The sequence below is a fragment of the Pogoniulus pusillus genome, chromosome 1 (genome assembly GCF_015220805.1).
Source record: "Pogoniulus pusillus isolate bPogPus1 chromosome 1, bPogPus1.pri, whole genome shotgun sequence".
NCBI lineage: Eukaryota > Metazoa > Chordata > Aves > Piciformes > Lybiidae > Pogoniulus > Pogoniulus pusillus.
This window is the reverse complement of record NC_087264.1, coordinates 39,919,470-39,936,769: the sequence shown is the minus strand read 5'-3', so window position 1 is coordinate 39,936,769 and position 17,300 is coordinate 39,919,470. Positions and strand designations below refer to the sequence as shown.

Here is a 17,300-nt window from a genome sequence, read left to right as displayed (position 1 = left end):
CACTGGTTAGACCACACCTTGAGTACTGTGTTCAGTTCTGGGCCCCCCAGTTTAGGAGGGACATTGAGATGCTTGAGCGTGTCCAGAGAAGGGCGACGAGGCTGGTGAGAGGTCTTGAGCACAGCCCTACGAGGAGAGGCTGAGGGAGCTGGGATTGTTTAGCCTGGAGAAGAGGAGGCTCAGGGGAGACCTTATTGCTGTCTACAACTACCTGAGGGGTGATTGTGGCCAGGAGGAGGTTGCTCTCTTCTCTCAGGTGGCCAGCACCAGAACAAGAGGACACAGCCTCAGGCTGCGCCAGAGGAAATTTAGGCTGGAGGTGAGGAGAAAGTTCTTCACTGAGAGAGTCATTGGACACTGGAATGGGCTGCCCGGGGAGGTGGTGGAGTCGCCGTCCCTGGAGCTGTTCAAGGCAAGATTGGACGTGGCACTTGGTGCCATGGTCTAGCCTTGAGCTCTGTGGTAAAGGGTTGGACTTGATGATTTATGAGGTCTCTTCCAACCTTGTTGATACTGTGATACTGTGATCTCACAGATTTCAATGGCAAATTGGAAGAGCCTTTGGATAAAGACTTTTTGCAAAAGGTTTTCATTGTCCCTCCTGCCCTGTGAACATCAGACTTGGCAAATGCATGACTTTTAGAGCACCTGATTAAGTTACAGAGGAGACACGACAATTATCAGTTTAATAATTACCCAAACTCACTGAAAGTGTGCTCAAATTTTGCCTTAGAGCCTGGACATACCAATTCTTACTCTTATCAGCTTCATTCAAAGGTGTGTAAACTAACACAGATGTCCACATCTTATACAGCTGGAGAGTAAACAGTAATGTTACTGCACTGAGCATCCCTGCATCTGACTCCAACACAAAAACATACTTTTAAGTATGAATAGCTCTGTATTTTTATTTTGCCATTTTATCATTCTTTGCCAAGGGATTGATATTTCAGAGGTGTACTTGTTGCTGTACTTAGTAATATTTATTCAAATGATTTGCCTGTGAAAACTCCTGGTGCTATAGAAATACTGTGGATTTAACATCAAAATAATTGGGAAAAGACATATGTGCTTCCTTATAGACAGAAGTACTTCTCACACACAGCTATGCTGTTTTAGCTAACATGTGAAAAACAAGCAGTATGTATTAGCATATGTCTATGTCAGCATTTTAACATGTAGGAGACGTACACTTCTGAAGCATTACTGGAACAGAAGGAAGCTGATTATAAAAATGGACAGATCACATAACTGAAAAATATGCAAATTAAGGAAAACCTTGTGATGATGTTAAAACAACAGAAATATGTGAGAAAGAGGTAGTGGGATTAATACTCCCACATGATTCAAAACTTGTTATTTGGATATAGCCTTCTTTAGTTGCTGAGGATCTCTAATTTGCATTAATCCTTAGCTTAAAAGTGCATTGTGTTGAAACAATGACATTAGTAAGCTAGAAACTCTATACTGCTCCTAACTGTTATGCAAATTTTCATTTCTTATATGTATTTTTTGGGTTACTCTCCAGAAAATACTATTTTCCTTTTGTGACATGACACAGAAACAACAGAAGAAGAACAAACAGAAGCAGGGAACCTGCCCAACTTTATTTGGAGCCAACTTCCTTCTGTATCTGAACTAGATTCTTCCTCCTTTTCTTTTTCCTCCTTTCTGGTACCCTTTCCTTTTAAAAAAGGCTGGAATTGTTCTGTGATGTGCTCTCTTCTGAAAGTCCAAATTCAGATAGAAATCAATGTTCTATCACTTATTTACCAAAACCTTATTTTAATTCTGGTTTGGGTGATTCAGGCCTTCTACAAAACTCCAGTTACAGCTAGGATTTATTTTCCACTTCATCTGCAAAGAGGTATGATTTCCAACACAGGCTTCTTTCACAGTTGGAGAAAAAACCTGAATGACTTTAAACAGCAACAGCCATCAGATCACAGAACTGTAGAATAATTCATGCTAGAAATGAGTGCTGGAGGCCTCCAGCCCAGTCAACCTCCCTCTCAAAGTGATACCAGCTATGAGATCAGACCAGGTTACTCGTGACTTTACCAGGCACTTGAAATTTCCAAGTATGAGATGGCAAAAATGCCCACTGTAGGAGAAGATCAGATTTGAGACCATCTAAGGAACTTGAACATGCACAAGTCAGTGAGACCTGATGAGATGCATCAAGAAGGGAACTGGCAGGTGAAGTTGCTAAGACACTATTCATCATGAGAAGCTGTGGCAGTTCAGTAAAGGTCTCACTCACTGTGGGGTTTGGCTAGATAATTTTAAAAGTCTCTTCCAACCCAAACTGTCCTACAATTCTGGGCAACCCAAACTGTCCTACAACTCTGGGCAACCTGTTCCAGTGATGGACAGCCCACATGGTGAAAAAATTTTCCTTTATAAGCAGTTGGTAATTCTCATTTCAGTTCGAGTGTGTTGTCTCTCGCCCTCGTTACACAGCATTGTGAAGAGCCTGTCCTGCTTGATAACTTCCTCACAGATGCTATCAGGCTGCTGTTAGGTCTCCCTGAAGCCACCAAAAAATGATTATTTTTTTTTTCCCAGCTGAACAAGAGCATTCTCTTGTTTTGTCTTTACAGTGCAAATGCTACAGCTTCCTAACTATACTGGTGGCCCTCTGTCAAACTCACTCCAATTTATAGATATCTTACTCTGGGGACATAAAATTGGATGCAGTACTCTAGATACCAGAAACTTGTATCCTGAAAAAGAGACGGTTGTTTTTTTTTCCTGAAGGTCTCCCCTTGTTTCCCTGCCTGCGTACACATAATAGCTGCATGTTCACACATACATTCTGAACCTAAAAATCCCTTCCCTGATTTTGTATTATAAAATGATATTTGACTTTTCTTGGATTGAATTAATACTAGCAAAAGACAGATAAGTATAAAAATGCACATTTCAGTGTGATTCTATACACAGGTGTGCATTCAAAAATTGTTAATCCATGCATACAGTCATTACTTTTTATGATCAAACTCCTAGAATGCTGTTGTACACACAGGCATGGCTTTAGGAATCCCTTGTACACTTCAACATTACCAAACATTTATTAACAAACAAACATTTGATTTGGCTTTTTTTTTTTTTTTCCTTAAATCTGTTTCTCCAAAGTTAAAAGATGATGCAGAAATCTTAGATAAAACAAGGAAACAAGGAAGAAAAATAGGAGAAAATGCTTTTTCTAATGCCAAGGAAGACCCAAGAAGGACACAACACCAAATAGAGCCAAAATTCGCAAGCTGTTGCCATGCTGGCACTGCGGAGATGACATAAAGTGGGAAAAGCTGGTAAAAGGATGACAGAAAAGTAAATGAAGTAAATGTGCACTATGTGATACTAATTTGCCTCATTGCAGCTCTACACTTCAGATGAGGAGGGGAGCATGGGTGGAAGCCTCTATTTTGTTCACTGGGGAGCTCTGAAGGCCATAAGAGAAATAACTGCAGGGAAATGGAGTCTTGAACAACAGATTATCTAGCTAACTTATTTGGATCAAAGCACCAAAATTCCATCTCTGTTCAAAACACTCTCAGTGCTTACTTGAGATTACCATAGCATGGCAAGCAGTAAAAGGAAATAAAAAGACTTACTAGACATCTATACAAGCATTCCTTAGCTAGCTTCCACATACAAAAGAGAAAGTAAACTTTCACTCAGCTGGGATGGCCTGGGAAATGCACTCTCTGCTTTGTCATTCATGATCATCGTGGTCATCTCACCCTTGGCCCGACACAGCCTCCTAAGCTTTATGCAAACGTGAGATAGATTCTTTTCTTCACATGCCACTCATTTGGCATGTGTTCAAAGTACTGCCACACTGTTGGATGACAGAGGCTAGAGATACTCAAGCAGCATAAAGAAAACTTACCAAATTGTTAAGATATTCAGAAGAATCCTCATTATGGTGCAAGTAATTTCTAACCAAGGCAAAAGACAGACTTGAGAACTCAAACATTTCTACTTATCAACTTAAGAGTCTTGTTTTTACGTTTTATATCCTTCACCAGGTTAAACTCCAGGTGACCTTTGACTTTCCTAGCCATGTCTCTGTATGCTCAGATAGTGCCTCTGTATCAGAGGTGGTGAAATCTCTATCCATGGAGATATTCAAAACCCATCTGGATGTGGTCCTGGGCAACTGCACTAGGTGTGCCTACTTGAGCAGGCATATTGCATGAGATGACCTCCAGAGTTCCTTGCAGACCTTTATCAATCTGCAAGTCCATGGATTCACTTCAGAATGCATTAGAAAAAAACATTCCTCTAAGAACAGTGAGGTAAGATATAAAATATTTTACTTTTGATGTTCTCAAATGTTATGTAACTTGTGTAATTCAGTGGTGGCACAATAGTTCTTGTTCCTAGGTTTAATCAGGTGACTATTTCCACACATAATGGGTAAATCTTGCAAATGCTATCATCACACTTACAGTGAAATTTTGCCTGTTCAAATTAAGGACCTGTACATTTAAGTGGTGATTCATGCAAGCCATTATTGTTAGCATTTTTGAGATTTAGAGCATTTCCTTAAGTAAACTGCAGCTTCTGCATACTACACTTGTTAAGTGTCATATGTTGGTGCAAATGTGATGCCCTATGTCAAAAATACAGCTCAAAAGCCAATGAAGAATCTCTTGCAACGTGCAGAGACAAACACAAGCAAAGTCTTAATGTCTGAAATATCAATTAAAAAGTTGCACTTTGGTTTAAAAATTTTTCTACAAAGCATATTTGTGTGAGTAAAAAGACACTATAGTAAATTCTTTCTACCTTGGTAAATCATCCTACTCTAGATGCTGACCAAATTAATTAAAAGCAATTAATAACAAATTGCTTGGGGTTTCTATTCACTATTAACAGGCTTTAAATAAATGCCTATGAGATTTAGGAACAAAAGTTCGTTTTGAAACTTTCCTCCAAGGTTTTAATAAACTTAATGAGAAGGGGAAACTCAAAAAAACCCCAAACCTCTAGAAACTGGAATATTTTTCACTTATAAATGCTGAAACACTGAAAACATACACAGTTCTGTAACTCCAAATGTTTTTTAATCATAGCTAACTAGTCCTCTTTATTTCCAATGAACATAATATTCACACTACATTTATTATTTACCTCTGCAGCCCACATCCCTCATCACAGACATTCAGCCTTCAGATTCACAATTTTCTGCTGTGTTGATGCCAATTCTCCTGCTTTTAACCTGCTGTCAGCTCTGTATCCCCTCTCACATAGAAGGTCAGGATGAAATGAGAGCTGTAACCCAACTCACTTCATAAAACAACCTAACTCCTTCACTGGACCACACAGAGCTTTTCCTAAGGGACTAAAATCCACTGATTATGCAAATGTTCAGCACAGCCCACTAAAATGATGAGAGAATGGCTATTTCTCTCATTCTACATACTGCTACAGAACATAAGGAACTAAAGCATGCATAAAAGAACATACACAGCATATTGGAGTTGAAAAAGTAAAAAATCTTTCAGAGTTACAGATGTTACTATTTTAAAACAATAAACTTAAGTTAGGTACATGCAAATAGCCAGAGAACAAACAAGCACTTCTGTCAATCGGTTCTTTTGTGCTCGTGGTTTTAAGAGAATGCATCACTTTCACACACCATTTATGAGAGCAAATTGCCAGCAAACTTCCCCTTCCCTTAGAATAAAGCAAGAGAAAAATCAGGCTATAAGAAAAATATTTCAAAGAGATAGTTGGTGAGCAGCAGAGCAGAAATTCAGGTCTTGATTCAAGGATGTACTCACAATTGCAACAAATACCAATTCGATAGGGCCATTTCCTCACGCACAGACACAGTATAGAAAATTTCCCCTACGAGTCACTGATTCCCATGGCTATTAATTATTTTACCTGTAATAAATACGCAGTGTCTGGATTTCATCCTCTAATTTTTTGCATTGTTGAAGAGCAGTCTCCTTTTCTTGTTGCAAGGCTACCAGTTGTGCCTGTGAAATGATAAACACAATCATTTATCCAGAATATCCACACTGCTTGGAAAACGTTAAAAACCCCTTCTGTGTTCATCCCAGTCACACTTTATTGCAATGACATATATAAAGTGATACACTTCTGTAACGTTGCCTATGCAATTTTTAGGACAATTCCTTTGTTGTTCTAGCATTGCAGCTGTTTCTAAGGATTTCCCCCCAGCAGAATGATGTTTTGAATGGCTTCCCTCACTTATACGGCAAACTTTTTGAATGGCTAAGAGCTTAGATGTCTTCAGCCCAGCAAAGTGTTTACCAACAAATGCGTTTCATATTGGTAGGATGTTTCTATAGTGGAAAACTGTTGACTGACACAGAGAGTGAAGCAAGGCACTCAGCCACAAACTATTGATGTGTGACTCTTGGTCTGCACATGGGCCTCTGGTTGTAAAGTGTGGCTCCTGCAGTGGGAGCCTTGTCTGATGCCACTGAGAGCAGACGCTGGATAATCTGCATTCCTAGTGGCGGCAGGTGATGAGCCATTGGGGCTGCTGAGACCCGCACCGCTGGCTCGGCTTGCTCTGGCATCTGGTGCACTCTCACCCAGGATCTGGCTACAGTGGAGTGCAGGAATCCCTGAGCAATCACTTCTATCTTCCACCTGTGAACCCTCCCGGATGTTCCTCCTCCCGTTGTTTATTCACACTGCACTGTGAAGGGCTTGTGACTCAGTCATTATGGAAATTGCAGCATGTGGCTTCTAAGTTAGGAAGGTAGCCAGCCCTGACCTGGCCTTACGGCTAAAGAAGGGGAAGAAGAAGAAAGCATTCATGTATGTGTAATATGGCCCTACAGCTTAATCACCATTAATTTTAAACGTCCAGGTTCCAGAGCACTGCAGGACTCCCTGGAGGGCCAAGATACCATATAAATTACCTTAAAATCAGGAGATGATTAATTGTTGTAACAACAAATAAGACTGGGCTTGCATGGCAATTCTTTGACACACGAGCCTGAGCATTGGGCTGCTTTCCAATGTTTAAAATTCACGGAGTAAGTTATTAATTGTACAAACCATGGAGCCCCAAACTAAGAGGCACATATGTGAGAAACGCTGACTGTGGACTCTGCCAGCTTTTCAGGACAGCATAGTGGAAAATTTTCCTAGTAAATTAAAGACCTGTTACACGAACTACAAACGCATGACGGAAAATGCACAGAGTTCAGCCTCCAGCTCCGTCAAACTCACTGTATAACCATGAACAACTCTGTATGCCTCAAAATCGTTCTCATGAAATGAGACTCCCACTTGCTTCTGTTTCCTGTTTGTCTGTTAAGACTGAAAGTCTTCAAGGCAGGTGTTTTACTGTTTACTGTCAACTCCCAGTCATCTATGGGCAATTTATTCTGCTGGTTGATTAATCACGTCCTGGATACATGGCTGACTCCTGGCGAATTTTATTAAACACTGCATTGCACAAATGTAGCTACACAACCAGTTCCTGCACTGAGCTTTTCAGTGTGTTTTACACTGCCTGGGTTGCAGGGTTTTGCATTGCCTGGGTAAAGAACCCATTGCTGTAATTGCTCCTGTAAGAGACATTCATAAAATGTTAACAGGAAATTCCCTGGAGAATAAAAAGAAACATTCTTGCTCTATGGAGGGTTCCTTCAGCTTTAAAAGCAGAAAGTGTTAATGTTTAACCTCTGAGTGACATTGATTTAGAGATTCTGATACTGAAAACAATATACTGGATGCTGTCAAGCCCGAACTCCTGCTAGCAAGAGGTTAAAATCCTCCACAGGTGAGCCTCTTGCCCAGTGTTGCTTGCTGCCTTGCAAGCAGAACTCACAGAACACAAGGATGTTAGCCAAACCAAGCTATTTTCTGTAATTATACTGTTCTGTAGGTGAAACAACATTCTTAAAAATTGGAAAACACACTTGAATCAAAGTAGGTGGTTTGTTCTAGAGGCCAATAATTAACATCCTTGCCAATTTTCAGTGTACTGTGAAGTGTGATTGAAATGGTAGACTGGAAGGAAATGTTTGCAGCTGACACACCTACTCATGGAGAGATTAACGGCTAGTCTCTTTGGAGAACTATCATAAAAAATACACCTAATGTTTCATTTGCCTTTCAGGACAAAAGTCAGAAGGCAGTAGAGACTGAAGACTCTTATTGATGTCAGTTTTCCAGCAAAGCTGAACTGATTTTACTGGGTTTGTATCTGGGTTTGCATTGGCAAAAACAACAGCAAAATCCGGTGCTTTGGATTTAAAAACAACACCACCAACAAAACCAGCTACAAAACCTGAAGAAGTCACTTGCTGAGCTCCTCAGTAGCATGTAGTGGGGTTGACACTAGGGACCTGCATGAAATCAACAAGAATTCAAGCATGAAAGGTTTTGAGCACTGTATGGAGCCATGCAACAGAATGAGCCGCAATTCACAGGTCTAAGGAGTGGTATACACAAATAAAAGACTCAAATGTCCTCCCAAAAGAGAGATGTTTTCCTTCACTAGAAGGAGGAAAGCAAAAACAATGCCCATCACAAAGTTAAATTGCTAACTAAAATAACAGTGGTGCCTGCACTACTATAAAACATTTGGAAGACGTCTGTAATGTATATTGAAATCCATCCATGGTGCACATGGCAAAGATCCTACATGAGCTCACCTCTAGCAATAACAATAGCTGCTTGGAAACTTTTAAGCAAAATATTATTTCATTGGAATATGTCAAGCTGTGGAAATCAGAACTCTTCACAGAAATAGATTAGTCTTGATTACTATTTTTTTTTTAAAGGCAAGGTAAAGAAAGATCAACACGAAGAAAAAGAATGATGCTCAGCTTCCTATGGTGGAGATCTTTCCTAAAAAGATCAATTTAGACAAGAAATTGGTCTCCACTTTGGCAAAGGGGTCACCTTCAGTGAAGTTCCTGTTTAAATTTGAAAGAGTGTGCTGATCACTGAGATAGGGTCTCTTTCTTACAATTTTGCTTTGCCCCCACGTCCCTGTGCTTTCATTTTTTGTTTTAATGTGGCCAGACCTTTCTCCTTCTCTGTCCCCCATCTGACTTGCCTGAGGAAGAGAGATTTTGTTTCTACACTTCTCCCATTTTGCATTTTATCAATTACTTGTTGAAAATTTAATTTTTTCAGTTAAATCTAACAGCAAATTGCTACCTATCAAACAAAAATAGCCAGAACCTAAGAAAGTCTCATTACTGATTCTTCTGCTGTTGCTTTTTTTTAAAGGTCTTTAAATTAACACTATGTGTTTTCTCAACTCAACAGCTTGAAAAGTACAAGACTTAAGTAAAGGAAAACAGGGGGTAAAACTAGTTTTTATCTTCTCCTTATTGCTCTAGGGCAAACATAAGAACCTTCAACACTAATCTAAACTGAAAGAGGTTAGAACACTCAGCATTTTAGGCTGTCATTTTCCCTGTGGGTGAGAGATGACTTTCACAATGTTTTCTAATATCCAACAGAAGGAAAAAGCATTCAATGAACTTGAGTAAATAAAGCTTCATAGCTTTATCTTTTTACTGATTGTTTTTCCTTGTGAATTTAGGGAGAGAATATCTATTTCAACCCATATATATTTAGAGAAAACATTTATTTTTCCTTCCTTCCATAGGATGAACAAACAATCTTTCCTATTATCTGTCAGTAAGCAGGCTCTCCATTCTCCTAATCAGTTCAAACTCACCCCTCATCAGTACTCTGTTAGCAGTACATTCTAACTCCGGTGGAAACATCTTACCTGATGCATTCTTGCACCCCTTTTGCTCACAGTCACCCTCTGGTATCTGCTTTCCTGTTCATTGCCATTATCCAGCTAACATTGGAAATTCTTATTCATCCTGATATGATGATACCTTACACTTTGTATTATGGAATTCCATCCCACTGCTTTTATTTTTCCGATATTTGAGGCCATTCCAATCCTTCTGCAAGGCAGCTTGAACTCACTCTGTATCAAGAATATCTCCACTTTGTATTAACAACATCTCGTAGATCTGCATCATCAAGCAATTTTGCTGGTACGCTTTTGCTCTTCATGCCAAAGGCTCTCACTGACAACATTAAAGTAAACTGGTTCAGCACCAAATGGTGAGAAATGGGAGAGAAACTTCACTGGTAAAATCTTCAGACCTTAACATTTCTCCTTTCACAGCTGTTTGATGTTGCCATCCTGCTAACTAGTTGCTTAATGCTTTTGACTAATCCCTCATCTCCTTCACGGGTACATGACATTCTGCAGACAGACATGAGCTTGGTGTGCCCATTTTTCCAAACAAGAGGTGCTAGGGGAACCCAGTTAACAGCAAGCAGCATTGCTGACATTAAGCTTGTGCCTGCTTGTAAAACAACAATATACATGTTCTCCACTGTAATTAATAATTTTCCATATGGCACTGTACATATGCTTATGTGTCAGCTTCTATTTGACAAGTCTCCTTGCCTAAATAACCAGTTATCATACCTAAAAAGAATTCTTGCATGATCTTACTTGGGTGCAAGTTGCACTGCAATCCATTGTTGATGGATCCAGGCTATAAAAACATTTTGCTTTCAAATGAACTCTGAAGCCTCACAATGAGGACTGGTCTGTGATTACCAAAATTACTTTTTTTGTCCTTCTAAATACAGATGCTGCCTCTGCTAGGTCTCTCTCATATTACACAGCCTCATGGGATTTCTTAAAGAACTTACTATAATTCCTGAAATTTCAGGTATCAGCTTTTTCAGAATAGGGGATGGAAACCACCCATTATGCCAGTCTGACTACGATAATGTACTGAATTGCTCTAATTTAGTGTGTTTCCATATGTCCACTTTTCTTAACCCTTGTCCTCAGAGTTTACATCATCATTGCCCAAAGCCAAGAGAAAAACAAACAAATAAATAAACAAAGCACAGACTTTCAGACCTAATCCGGATTATCCTTGATCTCCATGCCATTCTCAGAGTGGTGGCACATTTCCTCTTTCCTTGTTTTCATTTCAGTTTTTACACTATTGTTTGCTTTAATTTCCTTTCCGAGGGCCTATTTAGATTAACCTCTGTCAATTTTAATTTGTCTCTGTATCTTCTGTGTACTAAGACATAACTTTATGGATTAATAAATACTCTTCCTGTAGAAGACTTACTCTTTACTCTTGCTGAGGTTATAATGAACCAGATTAGAACTGACCCCCTTTCCACCTAAGCACTTTTCTTACAGCTTGACCAAGATACCTCTTAACCTGCAAGTATTCCTTAACTCAGTAACAGCTGCTACTGACAGCTTTATATCTATTGATACAGGATATTCCTATTGGTTAGAAGAAGGCTGGATGAAAAGCATATAGAGTGTCTAAGGTAATTGCTGTATAATGCAGAAAGATGGCAATAGGATGTCTTGCTGCTCTGCTCCTGTGGTCCTATGCTACCTGCAGTTTGAAATGGAATCTAGCCACAAATGGAAAATTGAGAATTGTCCCCATTTCTTGTGGGGTAGAAGTCTGTTTCAGCTGATATTAGCAGGCTAGCTGGTTAGTAAGAGGTCAAGTATCTTCGCAGGGCAGCAAGGGACTGTGAAGGTGAACAAAGGTTTCTTTCATTCTTAATTAAAATAAATAAGCAAGAAAAAAACCAAAATGGGAAAAAGTTTGAAAACCATTGTAGAAATATTTTAATCTGACACCATTTTAAATGCTTTTATATTTCACACTTCATGTCCGTAAGAGAACTGCGTCCCACATGATAGAGCAGGTCATGTTCTGACACATTATGACATCCAATTCCTAACCATTCTGTTATTTTTACATTAGCAGCTGCTACTTAGTGCAGATTACAACAGCTCATCTTATTTCCTATATCAAAGTGTCAACATATCAAACTGTTTCACCAACAACAGAAACAGGTGATGCTTTGATCTAGAAAAGAATATAAGCACTTGTCTTATTAATTAGAGGATCAGAGGTTTTCAGGGTCACGAAAAGGACTCCAGCTAACAGGAGAGAACTGAAAATGGCTAGCACTCTAGTAACGCTTTAAGTGATCTCCTTGATTTTTAAATCACGGTGCTAATGTGTCAAACTGCTTCATTACAATACAAACAGAGGACATGTTGACCTAGAAAATGAGATAAAATGTTTCAACTTGCATTTAAGTATCAGCTGCCCTCCACAATTTTAAAAAGCAAAAGTGAAAATGAGAACCCTACCAGAGTAGGTGTTAAAAATCATTGACACGCTGTGAAATCCATATTAAATCCAAAATCACAGTATAAAATCATGATGAATTTTTGAAGGTTGAAATGCAGTTTCAAATATTTGCCAAATTAACAAAAACAAATCCAAATTTAAAGTGTAAAACTAAAACTTCATGTTGAATTCTTTTTTAAGTTTGAAATGCAGTTTCAAATATTCACCAAATTTCTGGGAGATGAACCAGACCTCTAAAAGTTTGTAATGGTAACTGAAATCACTAGGAATCCATCAAATGTTGTTTCATGATACATCATTTTCTCTATCTCAATACATCTTAACTAACAGTTAATTAAATAACTTTATTATTGAACCCTGATGGAAATGTGCTGCTGCAAAAGGATCAGTAGAGCTAGAAAAACGACCCTGAAGAACCAGCTAAGGATTGTCTCTATGTGTGAATTTCAGGGTAACACTGGCAGTGGTGGAAACTCTAACAGCCTTTAAACTAACGCTTCCCCCAATACGCTGCCACAACCACACCCGGAGTTGACATTCCCTCTGGGCACAAAGGAGGGGGATCTCAACAGCAAACGTGACCTTTATGAGTTTGCATCAGGATCAAACAATTAACCATAATAAGATTTTACTCTACAATCTAATACTACTGTTGGTCAGAATAAATATCAGTTAATGAAACTTCGCCCCCTCCCTGTTTTTAATAAAAAGCATTGTTTCACTGGAACAATAATGCCTGGTTTAGGTGGAAATATTTCTGAGGAATGGCAGGCAGCATTTCTGACAGAAGAGAGAACTCTTCCCCAGCCATATCATAGAATCATAGAATCATAGAATCATATGATTAGGTCTCTCATCTTCTGGATGCAGAAACCTAATGTTGAGCCCCAGTGTCTTGCATTAACTCACTTTGGACATGGTAGCTCCCAGCAGTGAGAACACTTCCCTGTTTTGGGTGACTTTCATTGCTCTATGTCCTCTCTCTGTGACTGGTACCAAAAAATCGTTTATTAAAATGCCAAGTATGTGAAAAGCAGATCCAGACAGAAGATGTATTGTAGGAAAGGAGACTCCTGCAGCCCAGACATCAAAACATTTGAGGGTGCCCAGCTTGGAACAGGGAGCTGAAATCAGAGTTTTCACATATGTGATGCAAGTGCACCAACGCCGCCTTTTTAGTATATGAATATTTTCCAGTTATTTCACATAGAATGTCTTAATGTTTTCTCTAACTGGAACTAAAAATGGTGAACTTGTAACACCCCTTTTATTCCAGAAAGGGAATCTCCATTTCCACCAGGATGTATTGTACTGCAAGTCCATCTAATCCAACTCAGTCTTTCATCTGTCCCTAATTTAATAATTTTAGGAAGCTTTTCAGAAAGTTTATAAAAGATGTCACTATGAGGTCCAGCTTTTTGTCTTCATCATAACAAATTCCCCAGTAAAAATACACGCCATACATACCATTCATACCATAAGAGTTTTGCTTGTATGGTCATTAATTTCTGAGAGGTCCTGTTGTGACTGGGACAACATAATATTTGTTGTGGCTTGTTGCTGAAGATTATGCAATGGAAAAGGAGAAAACAAACCACCAAATAGCTTTTCACTATTCTGTCAAAGAAAATGGAAGTTTTTTTCATAATCTGGACTATTATTTTAAAGTATCTTATACTTCACAGAGAGAGTGATTTCCCATTGGAATGGGCTGCCCAGGGAGGTGGTGGAGGCACCGTCCCTGGGGGTCTTCAAGAAAAGACTGGATGAGGCACTTGGTGCCATTGTCCAGTTGACTGGCTAGGTCTGGGTGATAGGTTGGACTGGATGATCTTGGAGGTCTCTTCCAACCTAATTGATTCTATGATTTTATGATTCTATGATTCTTCCAATCAAGTATGCTTGGAATATGGTGTATTTCAGTATGGTATATTGATAGACATACAATATATACCAATATATCATATACATCAATAGATCATATTTCAATATGAGGCATTGAAATTGCAGGGAAAACTAGCGAGTCGAAGGATAATTCAAGGCATCTGATGTGGGTGTGAGATTAAAATGGTTCCATGTATTAATGTAAAGAATGATTCACAGAGTGAGGAAGATTAATTTGGAATTCTGCCCCTGTGAAGTTAACCCAAAGCTGTAACTGATTTCCCAGGGTCAAGATTTCAATTTATGGTTTCCATTTGTTTGAGTACATAGCTAAAAAGCTCCAGAGATACCATCATACTTAGCTACTATGTGCATATGGATAACTATTGAAGAATACTATAAAGCTTATTTCAGGTAAGATATAATCTCAGTGACAACAGAAAGGCTCCTGAAAAAATTCAAGGATGACAGCTCAAAAACAGAATTCTTAGTTGGATTGTTTGTTTGTTTCTTTGTTTTTTACATAAAAAACATCATGTGCAGAGATGCTGAGCTTTTAGCAGGAGGGATTTTATGAGGAACACAAGCTGGAGATGCTTTAAAATAGCAGGTAGTTAGGTTTCTGTATACAGAGAGGTAGATACTCATCTTACTACTAAATCATGATGCACACTGTGAAAAGAAAATGAAAGAATCAAGAAGACTGTATTTTAACAGAGAAGCAAAAAAGCCACTCACAACAGTCATTTTTGCATAGTAGCTATGGCTTTAGAATTTATATGAAAATAATAAAAAGCAAGTTAATTCCTTTACTTCTCAGATTATAGACTGCTTACAGCTGTGGGTTTGTGGAAAAGCTACATCTCTTCATGTTCTGTCATTTGAGTTTGTCCTTGGTGACATCATACATTTTGTTTCTGATCTAAAAAAACAGTTGGAAAAATGCAATTTCAAATAAATACTGGGAAGACATCAGCAATACAGAGACACTTGTCTTATTTGAAGGGAAAATAAAGCATGTTGGTTTGGGCATATTGTTTATCTGAGAAAGTCTCCTTATGTGGCCCTTCATTGTTGCACAGGTAACTGGACTAGAAAACAGACACATCCCTTCTAAGGTAGATCAAGTTATCAAATATAAGCCTAAAACAAAGAGGAAAAAAAGCTCTCTGATACACTTTAATAACAGGCATGTTTCTTTCAACTCTGAGAAACCTGACTTGTTTCACATACATCATGAAGACTACTACATTTTATAACAAACATTACTGGCAGTCTCCTTTGAGGAAATCAAGAAACAAAAGACCATGTAGGCTGGAGTGAGCCAAAGAAACCTTCCAGGTGGTGTTTGAGATCTACTGGCAGATTGCTCTGGGAAAGCTTTAAATGTCAGCATCCATGATAAACCTGCTGTCCACAGAAATTACTTTGACCATTTATGATATCAAGTCAGTATCTGCCACAAACAGCAAGCTGTCAGTACAGGATCCAAAAGGTAGTGTTGTAATATTGTCTCAGAAGCTTTGTGGTAACAAAGACCCTATTCAATAAAAATAGTGTTACCCTCATCCCCAAAAGTGTCCCATCCAGTTTTTTTGCAGAAGTGAACTGGCAGAAGAACAGAAGAAAGTTCTTGTTACAACCAGACATGATTTATCTGTGCTGCAGCCAGAAACTGTGTGTGCTTCTAGGGCTCTCTGTCTGGTACATTTGCAGGCTCTGCTAACAGACCCCAAACAGACCATAGCATCTCTATTGCGACTGCCAGGAACCACGCCCGGACCTCGAGATCTACTGGCATGACCTGCCTTGTGTTACTATGTTACTGTTCAGTCCTAAAAAGAAATGCTCCTAATATCATCTTGTCAAAGAGGAATGGGCCCTTGTAGACAGTATCATTCAAACACAGTGTCTGGAATAGTGAGCTAAAACTGTGCCAGGAAGCTTTCTAATGAAAAGCATGTCACTGTGCAAGCCCATGCTCTGATCTTACTGCAATTACAACTGCAGGTACAGCTAAGTGGTCTTGTCTACTAGTAAAGACTTCATAAGAGTTACTGAGATTGATAAATCTGACTTACGTATGAGTATGGCTGACAATTGGCTTCTCTCACTGTCAGCAGGCTGCTGAGACACTCTTTGAGTGTTCAGCAGTTATCACTCACAGCTCTATGCCAAGGATGCAAGAGTAATTCTTGCTTTCTAACCTTACTTCACTACTCAATCTCAATTGCAGACTCATCCTTAAAGTTCTCAACTGTGACCAGTCATTGGCATGCCCTTCCACTGACTTAGTTACTCTTTGGTTTGTGTGCTATGTGACATTCACTTAGTACAGTTTCTTACCCTTCTTTTCAGCAAGACCCTAGTCACATTGAGACTTTTAATCCAACTGAGACACTGCACATTTCAGGAGTCTCTTCTGTGAGAAAATGTGTACATTGAAATCATTCATCCTTCATAAAAGTTGTATTAAAAAAAACCCCATGCAAGGCAGTAACTTGAGCCAAAAAGGAGTTAATTTACGCTCCAAAGCTTATAGCTGATGCTAAGTGATAATACACTTCAAATTATAACCTTTCATGCAAAGAGACAGAATGACAGACAGTACTTCTGCAGAAGGCAGCAGTATCTAATCCCACACTACAAAATCTTTCATAAAAGCCGTGAGTCTCTACATGAATCTAAAAATGGATTGTCTCAATTACTTCAGTGGGACTGCTTAGGTCCACAACTCTTCCAGGATTTGGAAGAAAAGGCAGGGAAGAGCTTGAGTTAATATTTAGTACTTCACCTTGTAGTTGTGACCTTATGGAAAATTAATCACTAGCAGGTATACAAACTTAAATTTCCTGATATTTTCCTACACACAGAAACTTAGAATTAAAGTGCTGAGTTCAGAAACAACTCTCACACTTAGAAGAATAAATCATTATTGAATAAATGTACCTGTTAGCACGAAAACTAGGAACAATCCATGAGTATATATCCTACACTGTCCAGACCTTAATCACCAAGACATTATCAAACCAATTTTGAATATAGCAACCCTGTTATTATGTCTTTGACATCTGAAGTTCTCATCAGATGACATAGCAAGACAACTTGGGCTCTTCCTCCAGGTGGACTGGGTTAATGTTGAATCAGCAGGAGATGAGTGCGTCCATATATTGCTAAGGACAATATATACTGTTGCATGAGCTCTGCTGACAT

The 17,300-nt window shown here is 38.9% G+C and overlaps 1 protein-coding gene across 3 annotated transcripts in view; it reads right to left on the bottom strand.

Moving 5' to 3' along the window:
• The window catches only part of MIPOL1 (mirror-image polydactyly 1), a 206,414-nt gene that overhangs the window by 47,719 nt on the left and 141,395 nt on the right, over positions 1 to 17,300 (bottom strand). For all 3 annotated transcript variants that reach the window (XM_064149041.1, XM_064149059.1, XM_064149050.1), the window contains one exon: positions 5,902 to 5,996. In XM_064149041.1, the coding sequence (XP_064005111.1) occupies positions 5,902 to 5,996 (95 nt within the window). The remainder of the gene's footprint in view (positions 1 to 5,901; positions 5,997 to 17,300) is intronic.